At 45.8% G+C, this 20731-nt stretch overlaps 1 protein-coding gene across 6 annotated transcripts in view; it reads right to left on the bottom strand.

Moving 5' to 3' along the window:
• DUSP22 (dual specificity phosphatase 22) overlaps positions 1-6476 on the bottom strand; it is an 85385-nt gene extending 78909 nt beyond the window's left edge. The window contains exon 1 of one of the 6 annotated variants that reach the window (XM_076010420.1): positions 6104-6476. In XM_076010420.1, the coding sequence (XP_075866535.1) occupies positions 6104-6124 (21 nt within the window). In that variant the 5' untranslated portion in view covers positions 6125-6476. The remainder of the gene's footprint in view (positions 1-6103) is intronic. The other 5 variants (XM_012768505.3, XM_012768504.3, XM_012768503.3 and 2 more) reach the window with 5 other exon arrangements.
• Between the last annotated feature and the right edge of the window lie 14255 nt (positions 6477-20731).

Raw genomic sequence — 20731 nt, 5'->3', positions numbered from 1 at the left:
GGAAGGGTTAAATGTCACAGACACTTTCTTAATGCCATTTAACCAGTTTGCATTTAAAAAGGTAAGACTCTGAGAACGCTCTTGTGTGCCCTTAGAACGATGTCATGTGTTCTTCCAATGTGAAATAAACATGTATCACTAAAAGGATAAAAGAGGGAGTGGTGTGGAGGAGGGAAGACAGAGACCACCAGCGTGCAGCCAGCCATCTGTCCTGCAGCTGCATGTTTATCTCCTGCATGGGCTTTTCTGTAAGCTGCCTGAGCCTAATTTGGGTGTCAGGGACTTTATGTCTTTCAAATTTATGATCCACTACAGGATCTAACACAGTGCTTTGACAACAGCAGGTGTTCAATACTGTAATTGGATGATCAGGTAAATGGACAGAGGAATGAATTATGAGGGCAGCTAAGTCACCTGCTGCCCTGTAGAAACAGCAGCATTTAACAGCACAAAGCTGCCTGACCTTCCAGGCCCTTCTATACTGAAACAGTGCTTCTCAACTTTTTAAGCCCTATTCCACGTTCTGATAACTATCCATGTCCAGATCACACAGGCCTTGGGAGATTCTGAGATGAAAAACCCAAGACCAGTGTTTCTCAGTTGGGGACGATTCTTTCCCCAAGGGGTTATCTGTCAAAGTCCAGGGACATTTTTGGTTGTCACAATGTGGGAAGCAGATGCTACTGACATCTATTGGGTAAAGACTTGGGATGTTGCTAAACTCATAATGCACAAGGAAGTTGCTGCAACAAATAATTATACAGCCCATATTCCCCCTGAACTACAATCGTTTCTCAACTGCACTCCCTTTATCTTCCTAAGGAGGAAAAAACTATCCTAAAATAGGTGCCAGCCATATCCAAGGCAGATGTCAACACTGCCACAATTGATGGGACAAATAAAAGAACACTAGTAACAGAGTATATTCACACTTTACAGTTTAGAAAAATGTCTTCTAATAACTTATTTTCTTCTCCTGAGTAATAATTGGAGAACCTGAGTAATAATTGGAGAAGGTATCATTATACTAATTTTAGAGACAAAAAGGAGACTGGATTAGCCAATCACTGAAGGCCTTTTAATTCTAAACATTTCTGAATCCAGGAAGAGAGAGAGAAACTGAAGCTCAGCAACACTGAGCGACTTGTTCAAGATCACACTCATGAAGTGGCAGGGTAGCAGAGATGCCCCAAATCAGGCTTTTTCATAGCCTCCCCCCTTTGCAACAGTGGGCTTCTCAGAGAGAAGTGATGTGCCAACTGAAGTGTTTGCCTTCCAGCACCGTAAGCAAGCATGCCATGAAACACACTGGAACAGCAGCTTTTCCATATGGCAGGATGCTTTCAGAGGACATGCAGCAGGGAGGAAGGAGGGAGCTGCAAGATCAGGGAGCTAGATGCTTGATGAGCTGAATCAGCCCTGGCAGTCAGTGGACGGCAAGAGCCAGAGGGCCCTCATATCCTGCTCTAGGATGATAAGGCTTTGGCCCATTGTTAGGTTATCAAGATAGATTTTCACATGAGAAGCATTTGGGGTCACTGACGTGATGCTTGGCTAGAGCGACTAGTTTTTTGTTTTGTTTTTAAAGGGGGTATTGTAGTACTTAAGACTAATAAGATGACTGTGAGGACAGGAGTTTTGTTTATAGGCCCTCTTCCTAAAAATGGGGGAGTTCAGACTCTTGAGAGAACTTTGAGTCAATCAGGAGTTTTCAAAGGCCCCATAGAAGTATGGCATCTGCATACAACAGCCTGTTTAGTTTAACCTAGTCTTACCAGAGACATGGGCTAGCCTTATCTCTTAGCAGCACAGTGAGGCCCTCTGCATGGTGGCTCTGAGCCAGACCAGCTGGGTGACCTTGCACAGGTCCCTTAACCTCTGTGAACATCACATGTAAAACAGGCATGAAGACAACAGCATTTACTTCACAGGTCACGGCGAGGAGCACATGAATCACTCTACACGGTGAAGCACTCGAGCAGGGCTGGCACACCATAAGCTCTTTGGCCATTACACTTTTGGGCATCTCAGGGCGGCTATTGGGGAATTGCACAAAATCAATGAAAAGATAGTTTGGTTGCCTGCCTTGACCCCTTCTTTATCAATGTCAAACATGAAGGAAGAGGGAAGGTGATGTTGCCTATTTTACAACTAATCTGAAACTATGGGTAGCTTTGCAACTTATTTTTTAGGGACTTTAGAATTTACTTGGGATGAATTAACATCATAGCTCAAAGAAAAGACTTCTATCTTCACAATCATTGGGAACTAGAGTCCAAACCCAGTTCTGCCAGTCCTAGTATTAGGACCTTCATCGTGCTGCCTAACCTCTCTGGGTCTCTGTTTCCCAGTCTGTAAGAAGAGAAGACAGCCTGCCCTCATAGGACCATAGTGAGGCTTAGATTTTATAAAGAGCAGGCACATGATATGAGGATCAAAAAATAATAACTCACAACTTCTGAGCTGCATTATCTATTTCTTCGTCATCTTTACTCGTCCAGAATATAGAAGCCTCTTTCCATTTCATCCTTTGTATAACACACTGTGTATGCCTGACATGGGCTTAACATTCTGCCAAATAGGAGACTGGAACATGGTGAGAAGACGAGCCACTGTGAGAACATAAAATATAAATAAAAGCTGCTATCCTCAAAGCAGTCAGAATGGAGTCTGCAATGTCTAGTTCATAAATTTTCTTTTCCCAAGGATGACCAATTTGTATGAGATTAGAAAGAAATCTTGTCCCAGCAACCTCAGGGCACACATTTACCAAATTATGTTTTTAGTTCCAAAGGCATTGCATGTTTTTATTTATAAATATTCTTAGAAAAGCATTTCTATGGTTAGCATCTTCCACTGATTCTGAAAATCAACAATTCTTTTCTTTTTTTACAGATTGGGAAAGTATGAAGCCTTGTTCCAAGTAACACAGTTACACATGGAAAAGAGTTCTAGTTCAGGCTCTCTCATAGCAATCTGCTTTGTCACTTACTAACCTTGTATTATAATTTTGGGTAATTCCTCCTGGTCTCAGACTAAACATGTTGATTCCAGTAGGATCCATTGCCTGGACTGAATGCTCCTTCTAGATTGCTTTCATCATGTCTTTTATTAATATTTATTTATTTATTAATACTTCTTATTTAATACTTTTTATTAATACTTCTTTTATTTATTCATCACTCTGCTGAAATTGCCTGTATCTTATCTTCTGGAGCCTCTGCCCCTCCCTGCCCTATGTTTGCGTGTTCTCTCTCACTCTCTCACACACACACGTGACCTGTGTTGTGCAACACAGTGGCTACTGAGGACTTAAAATGTGGCGAGTACCAAATGAGATGGATTTAAATATAAAATATACACAAGGCTTTGAAGGCATAGTAAAAAACTAAAATATTTCATGAATAATTTTATATATTGGTTACATGTTGAAATGATAGTATTTTGAATATTCAGTTAAATAAAATGCATTATTAAAACTAATTTCACCTTCAATGTGGTTACTAAAAATTTTAAATTACACATTTGGCTCATGTTATATTTCTATTGAATAAGCACTAGTCTATTCAGAGGGTTCTTTGAAGATCTTTGCCTGTGTCATTTACCACTGTACTCCCTCCCCACACACTGCTCCCAACTAGCACAACAAGCTGGTACACAGTCAGTACACAATAAATGTGTTATTATAAATTAATCACGTCTCTAAGTCTCTCTGAACATATGTGTCTCCATTTCTACTCTGGAGATAGTGTGTCCATTTATAATACAAGATAATTATGATAAAATAATTAAGATAAAATAGCCAAGAAATGTATTATTCACTTTGAAAGGTAAAAAGCAAGATATGAATACTATTGCTCTTACTGGAAAACATGAAATGAATGTTGATCCCTTAGGCAATTATTTATATTCCTAAGTATATTTTTAAAATTATAATATATAAATATTACAAATTAAATGCTGAAAGAGGTACAGAGTGAACAACTCAAGTGGGAAAAACTGTAGAAACCAATAGAAGGCTAAGGCATGGCCCCAATCATGGGAAAGGCAAAGGGAGCCTGCAGCCTGGTGATGAACATCTTTATTACTCTGTTTTAATTTAAAAAGCAAAAGGCTCGTGGTGCTGATGGATTCTAATGCTAATAATACCAAGAGAAGGAGTCTGTTTCCAAACTTAATCACTGGCCAAAAAAAAGAAAGAAATGAAATTCTGGTTACCAAATACCTCAGTGAGTGATATGCAGGCCCCAAAACAAAACGTTCTTTCATACCTGCGTCATCTCCAGGATACAATAAACAAGACATGGGCAGTGAAAAGAGTCACATAGGTACACAGGACCCCCACTGCACTTTTCCTTCCCTACCCTGAATCCCCACTTCCAACGCTCCAGCTGAAGGAACCAAGGCACTGCTGACCCAACGCTGAGACAGACGGAGACAATGCTGCGCCGTTACCTCCCCAAACGTGGCAGCCAAATTTCTGTCCAGAGTCCAGATGTGGGTGGGTGGATACAATTGGGAGAGAGAAGCAGAAAGCCAGAAACAAATCTGAACCCCGACCATTCAAAAGACCCATAAAGAGGCATTTGTCTTCCTTGAAGGATTTTCAAAGTCTTACAAGTCTTTCCTTTAAACCAGCAACTACCAAATCACAAAATCCTTAACCTTGCGGTTGACACGAATCACGAATAGCCACTGTCAAGGGCAGGACCTCTCTCGCCAGGAAGGACACAGGCCACACCGCAGCTGGGAAGGGGAGCAGGGAAGCTGGAGAACAGAGGATGGGGGTCGGGACAGGGACAAGAGTAACACGCAGCAGGAGCCACCAGCCAACAGGTGGTCCCTGTAGTTTCAAAAGCCACATAACCTGGGATAACGCAACTCTGAATCTGTTCTCTCACCCCCAGTTATTTAAAGACGGCTCAGGACTTGGGCCTCTGTCAACTTCCCTGTCCACGAGAGAAGCTCATCGTGTGCAGGCACACACACAAACCTGGGGAGAAGGAGGAAATCACAGAAGACACCCATCCACGCCAGTTTACTAATGATGTGGGCGGTGATGCTGCAAGAGCCCAGCCTGGGAGCGAAGGGGAGAGGAAGAAACCACAGACATTCGGAGTTCAGCTCAGATCTCTGCAGAGCAAGAGTCAACGCTTTTAAAGCGCACGACTCCATCAGCCAGGAGACGGCCGGCCGGCGGGGCAAGGGCGGGGGCCCGCTCACCGGAAGCCGGCGGTGGGGCGGGGGCGGCGGCTGTGGGGGGGCGGGGGCGGCGGCTGCGGGGGGGGGGGGGGGGGTCAGGGGGCCAGGGGGCGGGGGCGGCGGCTGTGGGGGGGTCAGGGGGCCAGGGGGCGGGGGCGGCGGCTGTGGGGGGGTCAGGGGGCCAGGGGGCGGGGGCGGAGGCTGTGGGGGGGCAGGGGGCGGGGGCGGGCGGGGGCGGCGGCTGTGGGGCAGAGTGGGCCAGGGGGTGGGGGCGGCAGCTGTGCGGGGGCGGGGGCGGGAGGGGGCGGGGGCGGCGGCTGTGGGGGGGGGCGGCGGCTGTGGGGCGGAGTGGGCCAGGGGGTGGGGGCGGCAGCTGTGAGGGGGCAAGGGGGGCCAGGGGGTGGGGGTGGGGGCGGCGGCTGTGGGGGGGCGGGGGCGGAGGCTGTGGGGGGGTCAGGGGGCCAGGGGGCGGGGGCGGCGGCTGTGGGGGGGGCGGGGGCGGCGGCTGTGGGGCGGAGTGGGCCAGGGGGTGGGGGCGGCAGCTGTGCGGGGGCGGGGGCGGGAGGGGGCGGGGGCGGCGGCTGTGGGGGGGGCGGGGGCGGCGGCTGTGGGGCGGGGGGGGGGGCGGCGGCTGTGGGGCGGGGGGGGGCGGCGGCTGTGGGGCGGAGTGGGCCAGGGGGTGGGGGCGGCAGCTGTGAGGGGGCAAGGGGGGCCAGGGGGTGGGGGCGGCGGCTGTGAGGCGGGGAGAGGCAGGGGGCGCGGGGGCGGCGGCTGTTGGGGGGCGGGGGACGTGGGGGGGCGGCTGTGAGGCGGGGGGGCGGGGACGACGGCTGCGGGGCGGTGGGGGCGGCGGGGGCGGTGGGGCGGGGGCGTCTCCCGCAGGGCCGCGCGGGCGCGTTACCTTGCTCATCCCATTCCCCATGGCGGCCGCCGGACCCGCCGGGCTGGGCGCTCGCCGCGCGCTGGCCGCACGTCACGGCGGGGCCGGCTGGGCGGCGGCGCTCGGGAGGGCGTGCGAGCTCCCAGCGTAAACAAGCGCCGCCGTCGCCGTCGCCGTCGTCATCGGGGCGGTGCGGGAGACAACGAGCGCTCCGGGAAGGCGGCTTGGACGGCAGGGCTTTCCCCTCCGCCGCCCGGAACTTCCCGCGGGGCAGGGCCGAGGCGCCTGCGCCGCTGCCGGGAAACGGTCTCGCTCGGCGGGTCCCCGCCCCCGAGCGCACCGGGCAGGCCCGGCGTCCCTGCCCCCAGCACCGCGACTCGCGGCCGGGCCCCGGCGCCCCGCACCCCCGAGCCTGGCGCCGGGGCGGGGCAGGCCGCTGGGGCAGGCGGCGCCAGACCCGGCAGCTGCGCGGTCCCAGAGCCCGCTGGGCAGGGGGCGGGGTGGGGCCCGCGTCCCCGCCGGCCTCTTCCCCTGGGGCGGCTGGGGGACCTGTTACCAGCAGTAGCTGTCCTGCCCTGACTGCCTGGGTGAGTCAGGTGCTAATCAGAGCCGTGGTCTTGGGGCTCCCCTGCCTGGGTTTTCTGAGTGCAACGGATTTAGGCCTGGGGGATTCCTACAGCCCTGCCCCGCCCACTGAGACCGAGAAGGCTGGCGGTGGGGAAAGGTGGGCTAGGTGACTCACTGCTGGGGAGGCCTGACCTTCCTGCCCTGGGGAGTAGACGGCAGGCCCTCTGACCGCAGACCCCGCGACTTCAGCTGGTTTGTCCCATCATGTCAGCGCTGTGATGCTGTCTGGCGCGGATCGCTTCTGACCTGCAGAATTGGGTTGGGTATTCTGTCATCCCCACTAAATTCTTAAGTTCCTCTCAGGACAGAATCCTTGAGCCTGGGGTTTCTAAGTTTAATTTTTGTATCCTCAGCATTTCCCCGAACATAGTAGGTGCTTAGTATTTGTTGAATGAACACGTGCGTCAATCTGCGGTGGCCTGGCTCACTCTTGCTGAGCTCATGCCAGCTGCTCCTCCTTCCTGCTCATGGAGTGGCAGCCACTGCTGTGCTGGCCTTCCCGGTGTTCTTTGATCCTGTCGAGGAGCCTTGCTGAGTTCTGCCCTCTACCAGGACACCTCGGTCTCCAGTTCCCTGGATACCTGCTCTTGTCTGTGAGTTCTCAGCCCAAATGTCATCTCAAAGAGGCTTTTCCTGACCACCCAATTTCGAGCTGATACTCCAGTCACCCGTATTCCTCCCTATTATTGATCAGAAATGATCATATTTATTTGCTTACTTTTTATCTGTCTCTCTAGACAGCAGCCTTCAAAGAAAAAAGCATCTTGTCTGTCTTATTCACCGCTAGACTCACAAGCCCTGGGGAGCACATAGCACAAAATAGGAGTTTTATAAATATTTGTCAAATTAATGAATTCTTGTGGGCTGAGGGAACAGTGATGAGGCTGTGAGTGATGCTAATCTTTTGGAAAGAGATTGTAGACTCCCCATCTTTTGTCATGTCTCTCCTTGTACACCATAACTTCTGGGCAATCAAAGGTATCAGAAACCCAAGTGTAGGAAACTGCACTCAGTGTGCACTTTCATTGTTTTCTGTAGGTAGGATGGGACCCAGACCAGGCAGGGCCCTTTCTGCCCTTGCCGTGGGAATGCTTCTTCCCTCCAGCCTTCATGTCCTCTTCTCCCTCCTGCCTCCCAGTCACCTGGACAGCTAGTCCCCCCCCCACCCCGCCCCTCTGCTCCACACTGCCATTATGTAATTATTTTACTCCCTCCCTGCTTAGAGACAACACAGGATGGTTGGTGGACTGCTGGGGGAATTCCAAGACCAGTCTCTGTTTCTAACTCAGAGTGGTCTTAGGCAAGGTGATCAACTTTTCTGGACCATCTTTTTTCTTCTTTAAAATGAGAGCATTGAACTGTTAATTTCTGAAGGTCCTACCCAGCAATCAATGCATTACTTCTATTTCCCTCCACTCTCCTTGTGCTGTCATTTCCAGTAGTCAGATGAACTTTTAAGAGTACAACCAGTTCATAAGTTGGTATTTGCCCATAAATGATAAATCCATATGCAATTATTTCTTCTATAATTCTTTTGAAACATTTCTTCTCTTATTCATACTCTTCCTATAAACTTATTTTTCTAGCTCAGATCATGTGCGTGACAATCCCTCCTAAGCTCAAACCCTGCCATGGCTGTCTCCTAGAGTCAAAATCAGCACTCTGGGCTGCATTTAGTGTGATCTTAGAAGGCCCACATTCCCAGAGCTCATTTCAAATTCTCAGATTTTTCTTTTTGGTTAAATTGGAAAAGAGACAATTGACACCAGAAGTCAGAAGAGTCAGATTTTTTTTTTGGGGGGGTGGTTTCTTAGAACCTAATGTCACCTCTCTTTATTATAATACGATAATTACCCGTTTTTTATGTCTTGCAATTCTATGACTTTAATTCTGTCTAGCTCCTAGTTATGGAAAGAAGAAAGGAAACTCCTAAAACCAAGGTGGCATGTTTCACATCCAAAGTAGAATCTATTCATTTATGTTGTCTCTCACTTGTAAAAATTTAAGGAATCACAAGCCTCGTGGATCTTCACTCCATGTAAAATTTTTACTTCTGCTTTTCTTCCTGCCATTTTCCTCTGTCTCAGTACTTTCAACATCCCAAACAAAAATATGTGGCAACAATTACCAAACAAGTAAAGCCTTCATGTGTGCACAATGAGGAGTGGTCTGCAAGTTATGGCCAGTTAAGCATAACCACTTAATGGTGTATTTAGTGAGCAATAGCTTTGAACTGTAAGGTGAGGATGTGTAAAGGCCCACAAACAGAAACTCAACCCTTAAGCTCATCCAAATCATTAGAGCTGTTAGTGATAACTTCAGAGAATGGAGACAAACCTCTGCCCAAGTGAAAACAAGCTAACTTGCTTGGCCTCTTGAACCTACTGTAGTCCAGGGTTTCTCAACTTCATCACTGCTGACATTTAGGGCTAGACAGACTGTTGTTGTTGAGGTCTGTCGTGTGCGTTGCAGCGGGTTTGGAAGCATCCCTGACCTCTCCTCATTGCATTCCAGCAGCATCCCTCAGTCGTGACAATCAGAAATGTCTCCAGCCTCCCCTCCTCCATAACCAGTTCAATCTGCACCGATAGATCATGTCAGTTCTCTGCAGAATTCTTAAGCCGCACTTGTTAATTCTTAACAAATCAAGAACAAGAAGTTAAAATGAGGAGCTAATCTAGCCAAAGCATGACTGAAAGTAGAAGAGAGATAGAATCTAATGATTTGTGGAAAGAAAAAAAAGGTGGAGTCTAGAACTACCGAAGCAAAAGCACAAAATACCGTCGTTTCTCCAGCATTGTCCGGAGAGAGAGTGCCTATCTCTGAGCATGAAGATGTGCACCTGCGGTGTGCGGTCTCAGCCTTTGCCAGGACACCAATCTCCCATATTCTAAGCAGCCTTCTGATTATGAACATGGTTCCCTCCTTTCACTTGGATTTGAGGAGCTCAGATCTCGGAGCACAGATGTCTGGGTCAGGGAAGAGCAGCAAAAGGAATGGATATCTAGGGAAGTGCACAGCATAGAGAGACAGGTCAGGGTTGGGGTTGGGAATAGGTAAATGGAGCGATGTTCTCAGGCATGTAGTTGGGAGTCAAAAGAGTCTGTCACTGGAGTTCCTGGGAGTGTTGGCAGGGGCTTCAGGAATTAAGTCGTCAGGCAAAAGGGAAATAGGACAGAGCCCTAGATCCTAACTAGGTGGAAGGTGACACTCTTAGCCTACAGGTCATAACGTATATACTTGTGTATTGTCAGTACAACTGATTTTTTTCCAAAATTATGGCTACATGAGGGGAGGGAGCAATTGTTATCAACCCTAGCATCCAGCTTCTAAGATAGTTCCTAGCATGCAGGAAAAGATTTAGATGTTTTTTGATTAAAGAAAGAAACATAGCTGGGAGGTTGTTGAATTTGTCCAGCTATGAGAATCACTAATAATTCATCCTTTTATATGTCAGGTACTCCATCAATGCTGGCTCTCCCTGTCTTTCCTTTTCTATAGCAATGTGGTTTCCATGTGGATGGTTCTGTGATCTAGGAGTGACCAAAGTCCTATTGTTTTTTGTTTTTGAAACTGGTACACACTTAACCTGAGAGAGAGAGAGAGAACCCTTGCACACAATGCTTTCACGTGTTGCTGTACTTTGCCAGTCTGCAGCGGCTCTGCTGCCTGGCATCATGCTATTCTTTGAGATTTGGCTAAGAAGCCATGCTTGATTTATGTATGTCCATCTTGCAAGTTGCCTGTGGTTATTTTCCTTATCTGGAATGGTTTGATGTGATCCATGTACTTCCCTGTCTCTGCCAAGGAAAGTCTACCTGAAACAACAAACCAGGTCCTTGAAAACATTTTCATGATTTAGAAGAACAAAACAAAAACAACTTTTCATGGTTGATGACTTTAGCCCCTAGGCACTAACAAAATCTGAACCACTAATGTCTTTTTAATCTCAGGAGAACAGCTATGTGTTTCCTCCATGTCTGACAGGACTGGAATAAGACGCAACTTCGCCCTGGTTTTCTCAGCCTAGCTCGCCTGGCATAAGGAGGGGTGCCCAGAAGCCCTTACCACTTGCCTTCTATGTAGAACTCTCTTCGAAGTCTCCAAATCTTCACAAAACCCTATTCAAAGTGACCATGTGGCTGCAATCTTGTGGAGAGCAGGATGGCCCCTAAGTGTCCCTGATTGGAGGGTCCCATCTGCCTGTGCTTATTGCACCTGCATAGCCAGCTGCCCTCCCTGAGAACATTTCTGCTTCTTCAAATGCCTGCAGGGGCCAGGGGGAGCAGCCCAGAAAGGGAGACAGGAGGGAGGACAGCAAGGTAAGCCCCAGCCCGAAAAAGTGACCGGGCAAGGGCAACCCCTTGGAGATCCTCACACGGCTAAGTGTAGTGTAGTGTAGTGTTCTCTAGTGCAGAGCTTTGCCTTGCTTTTGTTTGTTTTGCTATTCACTCTTTTACATGAAACTGAAATTGAACTTGATCTGAAGACACTAAAAAATGTCTTGGTAGTGGGCTGTAGGGAGCAGGGGGTTTCCTGAGAGAATGGGATCTCCCAAGAGAAATTTCACTCACCCTGAGAGGGGAAGTCCGTTTCGTATGACATAACACTGTCATTATGAATACTCTCTGTTGGGTTTTACATTTGTTAATATTTATCATCATTTTGATTAGTTATTCAGCATTAAAGCCCTGTGATTTATGAGAAAATCACCATGCACAAAGAGCTCCTGGGGCTAGGCAATAGATGCAGGATCAGTTTCTTTATTCTCCAAAACAGGGCACTTGCATATTTTCACCAAATACCACTTGGTCTGCAGGAGAGGGGCTTCCCCTGGCCCAGACAAGATAATCTCACCTGAAGTAACAGCCTGGTACCAGGACATCATGTTTGCTAAGAGAAGACCAGCAACCTTTAAGACCTGTACTTTCCCCCTCCTCTGTCACACTTGTGTGCTCTTTCTACATGGGCCCTCAACTTCAGATCCCCGTAAACAACCTCTAAGAGGATTAAGCAATTACAGCATGAGCACACGAGGTTAGGATATTTTTCTCTTTAACCTTTCAAAGATACTCCCTACCCCAATAAAAGGGCAGAAAAGCTTGAGGCATAGTTTGCCCTGTTTCATCAATGTACAGCTTGCATTACTGAACAAATCAGAGCAATGTCTTCATCTAAATGCATTTATATTTATTTGGCTTAATAATAAATCAATGTTTTCCCACCTCATCCCAAAATATAAGGCAGTGCTTATCTTGATCTCTGATATAATTCAGGGGTGCATGATGATGATTTTTCCCAAAGGAAGGCATGATTTGTCTTAAAGGTGATACACAATATCTGTCTCCAGACAGAAAACTTCATGACTTTTAAATGGCAGTTTCCCTCCTGCTTGTTGGGGTTTTGTAGAATGGCCCATTGGCTGGGCAAGTGCCGTGGATGGGCAGAAAGATAGATAACTGATATGCAAGACAGTGTGCTCTGTAGATATCTTTCCTTGCTGCAATGCTTTTCAAAATACATACAATTTAAGATAAACTTTTGCTTTTAAAATTTTATTACTTTTGTTGCAGCAATAACTACCAAACAAAGTTCTCAGGAAGCTCTCAGCATTGTTGGCATTTTACTTGAGGCATGTACTTCTTTTTAGTGTAAAAGTATGTTTTCTATTTTCCTTTTGAGTAATAGCAATTCTATACCTTCAGAGTAAGTGTAAGTGTTGCTTCTGATTGCTAGAATGACATATCTGAGTATCACAGGGGCGTGGAAGTAAAATGTCTAACCAGGTGGTTGGCAGAACCACTCCTTTGAAACAGAACATGTCTGCCAGTTCTTGATTTAAGTGCAACCCTCTCACAGAGTTAAGATAAATAATCCCTTGGTCCTCTTTTCCCATTTCCTTTAAGGAGACATATGTTTTAGTTGTATCATTTACTTTCTATTCTTTAATTTCATAGATGTTCTTATTTCTAAGATGTTCAGTAATCACATAAAAGAGGGGGATAATTTGGTTTTAGGGGTGTAAAGCATATATCATGTGGGGTGACCAACCAGCTCTGGTTTTCCAAGGATTTTTCTGACTTTATAATTGAAAGTCCTGTGTCCCAGGACCCCCTGTGGACAGCTGGTTATCCTACATCTATGGTATATTTTTGTGAAATATGGGTTAGCTTAAATGAGAAAAATACTTCATTATTATTTAAGCACCTTCCTCTTTATTTACAAATAGTTCTAAGTGTGGAATGTCAGAAAGGAGCACTACTGGGCAGGCCAGGCAGTTCCAGCTGCTTTGAACACATAGCAGAAACCAATTTCTACTCAAGGGTTGTGTCAGACAATTGATACTTTCCAGAAGGGAAATATTGGCTGAGGAAAATTCAATGCCAGTATTTCTGTATGGAAAAAATGCATTTGAGTCTTTCCTAAAACAAGGTGATAAGGTGTTATGTTCTATTTAAATATTTTCCCTAGAAATCATCTCAGAATAACCATGGGAGCCTCGTAGCTTTTCCTTAAAAATTGAGGCTGTCATATTGCTTGAAAGAGTATTTTTATTTAAAAGGAGATAGTCTCTTAAAAGTTGTTAGATGTTCATAAAGTGGTGAGTTGGATACATGAATACATTAATTAATCTTCTTCTTCTTCTTCTTAAACCCCCACCTCCCGACTGTCACCAGCTCAGGAAGCTCTGCAGACAGCGTGGTCTCAGATGCCCTGTGCATGCTCCCAGTCTCCAAGCACCGAGGGGACTTTTTATTCATTCAACCAACATTTATTGAGAACCTACTCTGTTCTAGGCATTGTGCCAGTAGCTGGGATACAGAAATAAAAACAAAACTGTCCCCAAACTTAACTCACATTTATTTATAAGTCCCTGAGAAAGAAGAACTCCTATGTAAGTAATTTCCATGCCATGAAATATACTCTTGAGTTTGTAAAATTTGCTTTGGGAACTTAGAGGAAGGTGTCCTTGGAACTGCCTCGCTGGCTCTTCTTTTCTATAAAAATAGGCACCCTTACCTTTCTGTATTTCTGGTAGGCACGTTTTTGTCAAACATACACACTCAAGTGCATTTCAAGCTGGACAGTTTTGGTTATTTAGGGCCAGGAATCTAAGATTGGCCTGTCTTAGTGCCACATTCTCTTGATTCACAAAGTATCATTTCCATTTAGATGCTATGCTACTTAGCAACTGAGGCATTCAGTGATGTTTTTCAGGGCCACACAAATGAACAGAGTCAGGATGTATTTGCTGTCCCAGGTTCCCACCTCATTACCAAGGCCCCTCCTCTAGAATCCCCCCACCTTCCTTCTGCCCAGCAACTAAAGGGTTAACACTGGGCACAGCTCTGAAGCCTTCTCAGACTTTAACTGGCTGGTGCCCCAAGCTTCATTTTGTTTTCTCAGTAACTATGTTGTAGAGATGTGTCATGAGATGAACGGGAGCAGTATGTAGGTGGGAGCTGAGAGACCCTCTAGGAAGCTGTTGCCATGGTCCAGATGCCATATGCTCAGGAGAAAGGAGGCTGGACAGAGAGTGACGAGAGCAGCACAAGGGGAGCCTGAGGCAGTGACAGAACTGAACAGCAAACACTGAGCACCTGCTGTATACCAGATGCCAGTGAGGCCCTAAAGATGCACAAATAAAAAGGTGTAGTTTTTACCCCCAAGGAACTTGCAGCCTCACCAGGAACACAGGCAAGAAGTGAGTGGCTGTCGCGCCCGCCTCGCCAGCAAGGAAGACGCGGCAACCGGAGTTCTTCTGACAGTGCTTTAATGGGGTTCCCTTTAGACTTACATGATGCGGAAGACCCAGCCCGGCAGCACGCAGGCCGCTGTATACCCCAGAAGCACAACCCCTAAGCTGCGATAGGCCGCTCAACTGTCGAGCCACCAAAGCATTAGTCCATATCAGGACCCTTTGTTTGCATTCTCGCGCCACAGGGCAACCGACAATTGTGCCTGCGCTGAACTTGTTAGCTGCTCTAGGCAAAGCCGGAAACAGGAGCCAACTTGTAATGGCGTTGACACCGCGCCCCACAAGTGGCAGAGCTCAGTGTTGGGGGCAGGAGAAGGAAAGTGGCCAAGGGAACTCATGGCAAAGGCAATGGAAAGCGTCCCAGCAGGAAAGAAACACGCTGGCCATTGTCACAGACCGCTCTCTGATCTCACTTAAAAGCCAAGCCCACAGAGGCCAGCAAAGGAACCCAAGCAATGTGTGCCTATCTCCAGGGCACCCCTAGGGCAGAGAGAGGTGAGATGGATCGGGGTGGAGGGGAGACAGAAAATAATGAGCAAAGGCATCTAATCAAGCCTTGAAAAATCAAGATAGGCTACATGGAGGAGGTGAGTCTTGAACTGAGTCTATAATAACAAAGGATTGAATATGAGTAAAACACTTAGAATCCTACTTGGCCTATAATAAGAACTATATGTGTTGTTTTCACCACACATTTATATTTATCATTATTTCTACTACTTCCTAGCAATCCTGGAAGGTTGGTATTATTTTCTTCCTTTTACAGATAAGCAAATTAGGCTCCAGGAGGCTGAGCAAATGGCCAAGCCAGCATTCACATACAGGCCTGCCTGGCTCTGAAGCCACCAAGTCATCAGCCACATGAGGAAGCCTGAGGACAGGACAGTTCCAGGCAAGGGCGCTGTAGACACAAAGGTGCCAGAGAGACAAGGCACCTCCAGGGACATGAGGAGGTTGACCAAGGTGGGAGTATAGGGCACAAAGTGAGGGAGGCAGGCAGAGGAGAGAAGGGAGGCAGGGCCAGATGAAGAGCATCCTAGCATGCCGTGCCAGGCAGTTGGGGCTCCTTCCCAGGGACCCTGGGAAGCCTTTGGCGAATTTGGATTTTAGAGTGAGCATCTGGGGGGCAGTGTGGACCATGCTGTGTTCTAGCAAGTAAAGCTGAAGATGGTTTTAATAAGATCAGGTCTCATTTATTTATTTTTGCTGTTGCTGTGATTGCTTTTGAGGTCTTATTCGTAAATTCTTTGCCTAGGCCAATGTCTAGAAGGATATTTGCAATGTTTTCCTCTAGAATTCTAATAGTTTCACGCCTTAGGTTTAAGTCTTTTACCCAGTGTGAGTTGATTTTTGTGAGAGGTGAGAGGTGTGGGTCCTGTTTCAGTCTTCTACATGTGTCTATCCAGTTTTCCCAGCACCATTTATTGAATAAGGATTCTTTTCCCCAGTGTATGTTTTTGTCTGCTTTGTCAAAGATTAGATGGCTATATGAGGATGGTTTTATATCTGGGTTCTCTGTTATGTTCCACATAAATTGATACCTCCCATTTTGTTTTTATTGCCTAGAATTGCTTTTGCTATATGGGGTCTTCTCTGGTTCCATACAAAGCACAAAATTATTTTTTCTATATCTGTGAAAAATGATGGTATTTTAATAGGGATTGCATTGACTCTGTAGATCACTTTGGGTAGTATAGACATTTTGGCAATGTTGATTTTTCCGACCCATGAGGATGGTATGGTTTTCCACCTGTTTACGTTCTCTGCTATTTCCTTCTTCAGTGTTTCATAGTCCTCCCTGTAGAGGTCTTTTACCTACTTGGTTAAATATATTCCTAGGTACTTTATTTTCTTTGTTGCTATTGTGAAGGGAATTGAGTCTTTGATTTGGTTGTCAGTTTGACTATTATTGGCATATATGAATACCTCTGATTTGTGTGTATTGATTTTGTATCCTGAGACTTCACTGAATTCATTTATCAATTCAAGGAGTATCCTGGTTGAATCCTTAGGGTTTTCTAGGTATAATATCATATCATCAGCAAACAGTGAGAGCAAACAGACAACCTACAGAATAGGAGAAAACTTTTGCAAACTACATATCCAATAAAGGGCTGATAACTAGTCTATTTAGAACTCAGGAAAATCAGCAAGAAAAAATCAAACAACCCTATCAAAAAGTGGGCAAAGGACATGAACAGAAACTTTTCAAAAGAAGACAATAATGGCCAACAAACATATGAAAAAATGCTCAATGTCCCTAATCATCAGGGAAATGCAAATAAAACCGCAATGAGATATCACTTATCTCCAGTGAGAATGGCCTTTATCAAAAAGTCCCAAAACAATAAATGCTGGCATGGATGCAGAGAGATAGGAACACTCCTACACTGCTGGTGGGACTGCAAACTAGTGCAACCTCTGTGGAAAGCCATATGGAGATACCTTAAAGCTGTACAAGTAGATCTACCATTTGATCCAGCAATCCCATTACTGGGCATCTATCCAAAAGAACAAAAGACACTCTACAAAAAAGACATCTGCACTTGAATGTTTATAGCAGCAAAATTCATAACTGCAAAGATGTGGAAATAACCCAGGTGCCCATCTATACATGAGTGGATTAATAAAATGTGGTATATGTATACCATGGAGTACTATTCAGCTCTAAGAAACAATAGTGATATAACATCTCTTGTATTTTCCTGGATAGAGCTAGAACCCATTCTATTAAGTGAAGTATCCCAAGAATGGAAAAACAAGCACCACATGTACTCACCAGCAAATTGGTATTAACTGATCAACACCTAAGTGGACATATAGGAATAACATTTATTGGGCATTGGGCAGGTGGGAGGGGGGAGGAGGGGATGGGTACATACATACATAATGGGTGCGATGGGCACCCTCTGGGGGATGGACACGCTTGAAGCTTTGACTCTGGGAGGGAATGGGGAGAAAGGCAACACATGTAACCTAAGCATTTGTACCCCCATAATATGCTGAAATAAAAAAATAATAATAAAATAAATGAAAAAATAAAATGCTGAAGATAGGAGATCAGCTAGAAGACCTTTGCAGAAAGCCAGGGGAGAAATAATGAGGGACTTAAATAAAGGTGGGCCGTGGTAGGGGGAGTGAAGGGTGCTGGTTGGGGAGGAAATAAAGAGGGAGAGTCTCAAGACTTGGGGACCAATTGGACTCAGGAAGTGGGGAAGAGTGAGGGGCAAAGGGCTCCCAGGTTCCTAGCTTTGGGAAACTGCATGGGTGGTGGCACCATTCCCAAAGGCTATGGACACTGGAGCAGGAACAGATTTGGTGGAAAAATGACGACTGTTGCCTGGACAACGGAGTTTCAGGGCCTCTGGGTTATCCAAGCAGAAAATATAGACCCAAGTTACATGAGAAAATACAGAAAACCCAACGGCAACTTAAAGTTTGTTAAGGCCGGGCGCGTTGGCTCACACCTGTAATCCCAGCACTCTAGGAGGCTGAGGCGGGCGGATTGCTCAAGGTCAGGAGTTCGAAACCAGCCTGAGCAAGAGCGAGAGCTCGTCTCTACTATAAATAGAAAGAAATTAATTGGCCAACTAATATATATAGAAAAAATTAGTCGGGCATGGTGGTGTATGCCTGTAGTTCCAGCTACTCTGGAGGCTGAGGCAGCAGGATTGCTTGAGCCCAGGAGTTGGAGGTTGCTGTGAGCTAGGCCGACGCCACGCACTCACTCTAGCCTGGACAACAAAGGGAGACTCTGTCTCAAAAAAAAAAAATAAAAAAATAAAGTTTGTTAAGTATGTTGTAGCAAAATCACAATATTTTGATTGCTCTAAAAAATGATTATTTGCCCCACCTTTGGTATGAGTGATAAGCACATGCCACCATGATTAGGTCATATTATAAGCGTGTTATTTTAGTGAATTTTTTAAACAAGCAGTTATTGAGTTCTAATTTTGCTTAAAGTACTGAAAATAAATGTTGGGACATGAGAAGGTCATAATGAGACATAGTCTTCCAGGAAGAGCTGGTAGTGGAGTCGCAAATCAAAACAAAGGGTGGCAGAAGAGGATGGAGGGCCAATGGTGGCATCAGTGTGGACCGGCCAGATTCCAAGGTTCCCAGCTGAACACCAGTGTGATGGTGAGAGCTACTTATGAATCCCATCCCAGTGGCACTGTCAGCAGTAGAAAAATAATGTCAGGAGTAAAGGTGAGATGAAGGCTACAGCTCTTTAAATCCCAGGGGTGGAATAAATTGTACACATGATGTGGTAGGTCTCTTTCTAATCTGTCATTTCAGATTTGTCAGCTTAATAAGCAACAAATATTGAGGGGGTGAACTATGCAGTGTCATAATTTCTAGAGATAATTTTTAAATGCCTGTGTATTCTAAATAAGTAAGTCCAAAGATGGTTTTATGAAATCTTAATTTGAAATAATTCCTTTTATCATCTATCTCAGTTCCAGTGGTTTGGTTGTTCTGACAACCCTAATTGTGTTCAGCAGAAAGCCCTTAGGAATCAAATAGTATAAATGAGAGACAGCCTCACTGAGAGATGGCTCTCAACCCTCTGAAAAGTCGCTTGCAGTAATACCTGTGTGGTCATACTGTTGGTTAAATATGTCCCCATATATATTTAGAGAATAATAAAGATAAGGCACTATGTGTTTTCTTCATTTCAATAGCAAAATCTATGTGTTTTGCATGGTCAATTAAAGAAGATTCTAATGCACACAAAATTCTATTTTATTAGGTCTTTATTGATATTTCCACTTATAAAGAAAGAAAGACCAGGAGTTCTAAATATCCAGAATACAAGGAGGATCACTCTCACTATAATAGGCAAATGCCAGATAATCTACATAACCCTTCTGGAGCCTTTCCAAGACCTGAGGTCATGGGGTAACCAAATAACCCCAAGTCTAAGAAAAGACAGGCCCTTCCAAGGATGAGAAGGGTGTGGTCACTTGCCCACACATGCAAGAACACTGGAGAAGGAGAATGCCATCCAGGTACCAAACAAGTGGGAAGGAAGCTGATATTTTTAACATATTTCTAGAGGCCCAGAAGTAGCTGGTGCAAGAGAGGGCCACTCACAGACTTCCAGCAGATTCTCCTGAAAGATTTCAAGGGTGGGGTGGGGGAGATTGGAACAAGCCTCCACAGCAGTGCAGACATTGGAGGAAGATGCAGCCACTGCAGGACAATGGTGAGTGCCACCCAGACCCTTCTCACCTGCAGAACTAAAGATTTGAGTCATTGGGAGGGAGACAGGAAACACTGTCAGCCCCAGGGTACAGGCGAATATGCATATCTCTGAGGAAGGAAAATACAGAAAGCAGTCCTGGCCCCAGAACCCTATACCAGTACATTAGGAGCCTCCTGCTACTGCAGGAGGGTAGGAAACTCCAAACACAGAGGGTTACCAGATTTAGCAAATAAAAATACAGTTAAATTTGAATGTAATAAATAAAACAATAGATAATCAACCCCCCCCACAAAAAGCAAACAATAAATAATTTTAGTATATGTATGTCCCATGCAATATTTGGAGGGCATACTAATGTTAAAAAAGTTCTTTGTTTATGCAAAATTCAAATTTAATTGGGCATCCTGCAATTTATCTGACAACCCTACCCACACAAAATCTGCCAAAGATATGCAGGAGAAATTTGTTTCCAAGAGAAGGAGGGAAGCCCAACTCTGCAGTCCCAGGTGGACAGGGCCTGCCTGAGACAGAGGCTGGACCAGAACAGTGAGGGATTCTCCTGCTTCCTGCTGTAAGGACAGAGCAGGCCAAGTAGCAAGCAGCAGCAGCCTACTACAGGGAGGTGGCAAGACACAGAGAATGAGCATGTCTATGGTGCAGGAGTACCAAGAAAGTCAAAGCAGAGGTTGGAGCTTAAAGATTACCTGATCAAAAACTGAAGTAACTCCCATTGAGGAAAGCTCTACAGGGGCTAAGCACAATGTAACACCAGAGAACTTTGAAGCCAGTGGTGTCCTGAGGGTAACCAGAGTAACAACAGGACCCAAATCTAACTCAACTCTTGACCAGTTGATTCAACTTCCCAAAAACAACCTAGAGAAAGAATCACACCCATTTCAAGGGATAGAAACACAAAAGAATTAAAAGCAGGAACTCAAATGGATACTTGTCCACCAATGTTCATAGCAGCAAGTGGCGGAAGCAAGCCACATGTCCATCAACAGATGACTGGGTAGACAAAACATGGTTTATACACACAATGGAATCCTAATCA

Source organism: Microcebus murinus, chromosome 15 (assembly GCF_040939455.1).
Source record: "Microcebus murinus isolate Inina chromosome 15, M.murinus_Inina_mat1.0, whole genome shotgun sequence".
In the NCBI taxonomy this organism is placed as follows: Eukaryota; Metazoa; Chordata; class Mammalia; order Primates; family Cheirogaleidae; genus Microcebus; species Microcebus murinus.
This window is presented reverse-complemented; position numbering and strand designations above follow the sequence as displayed.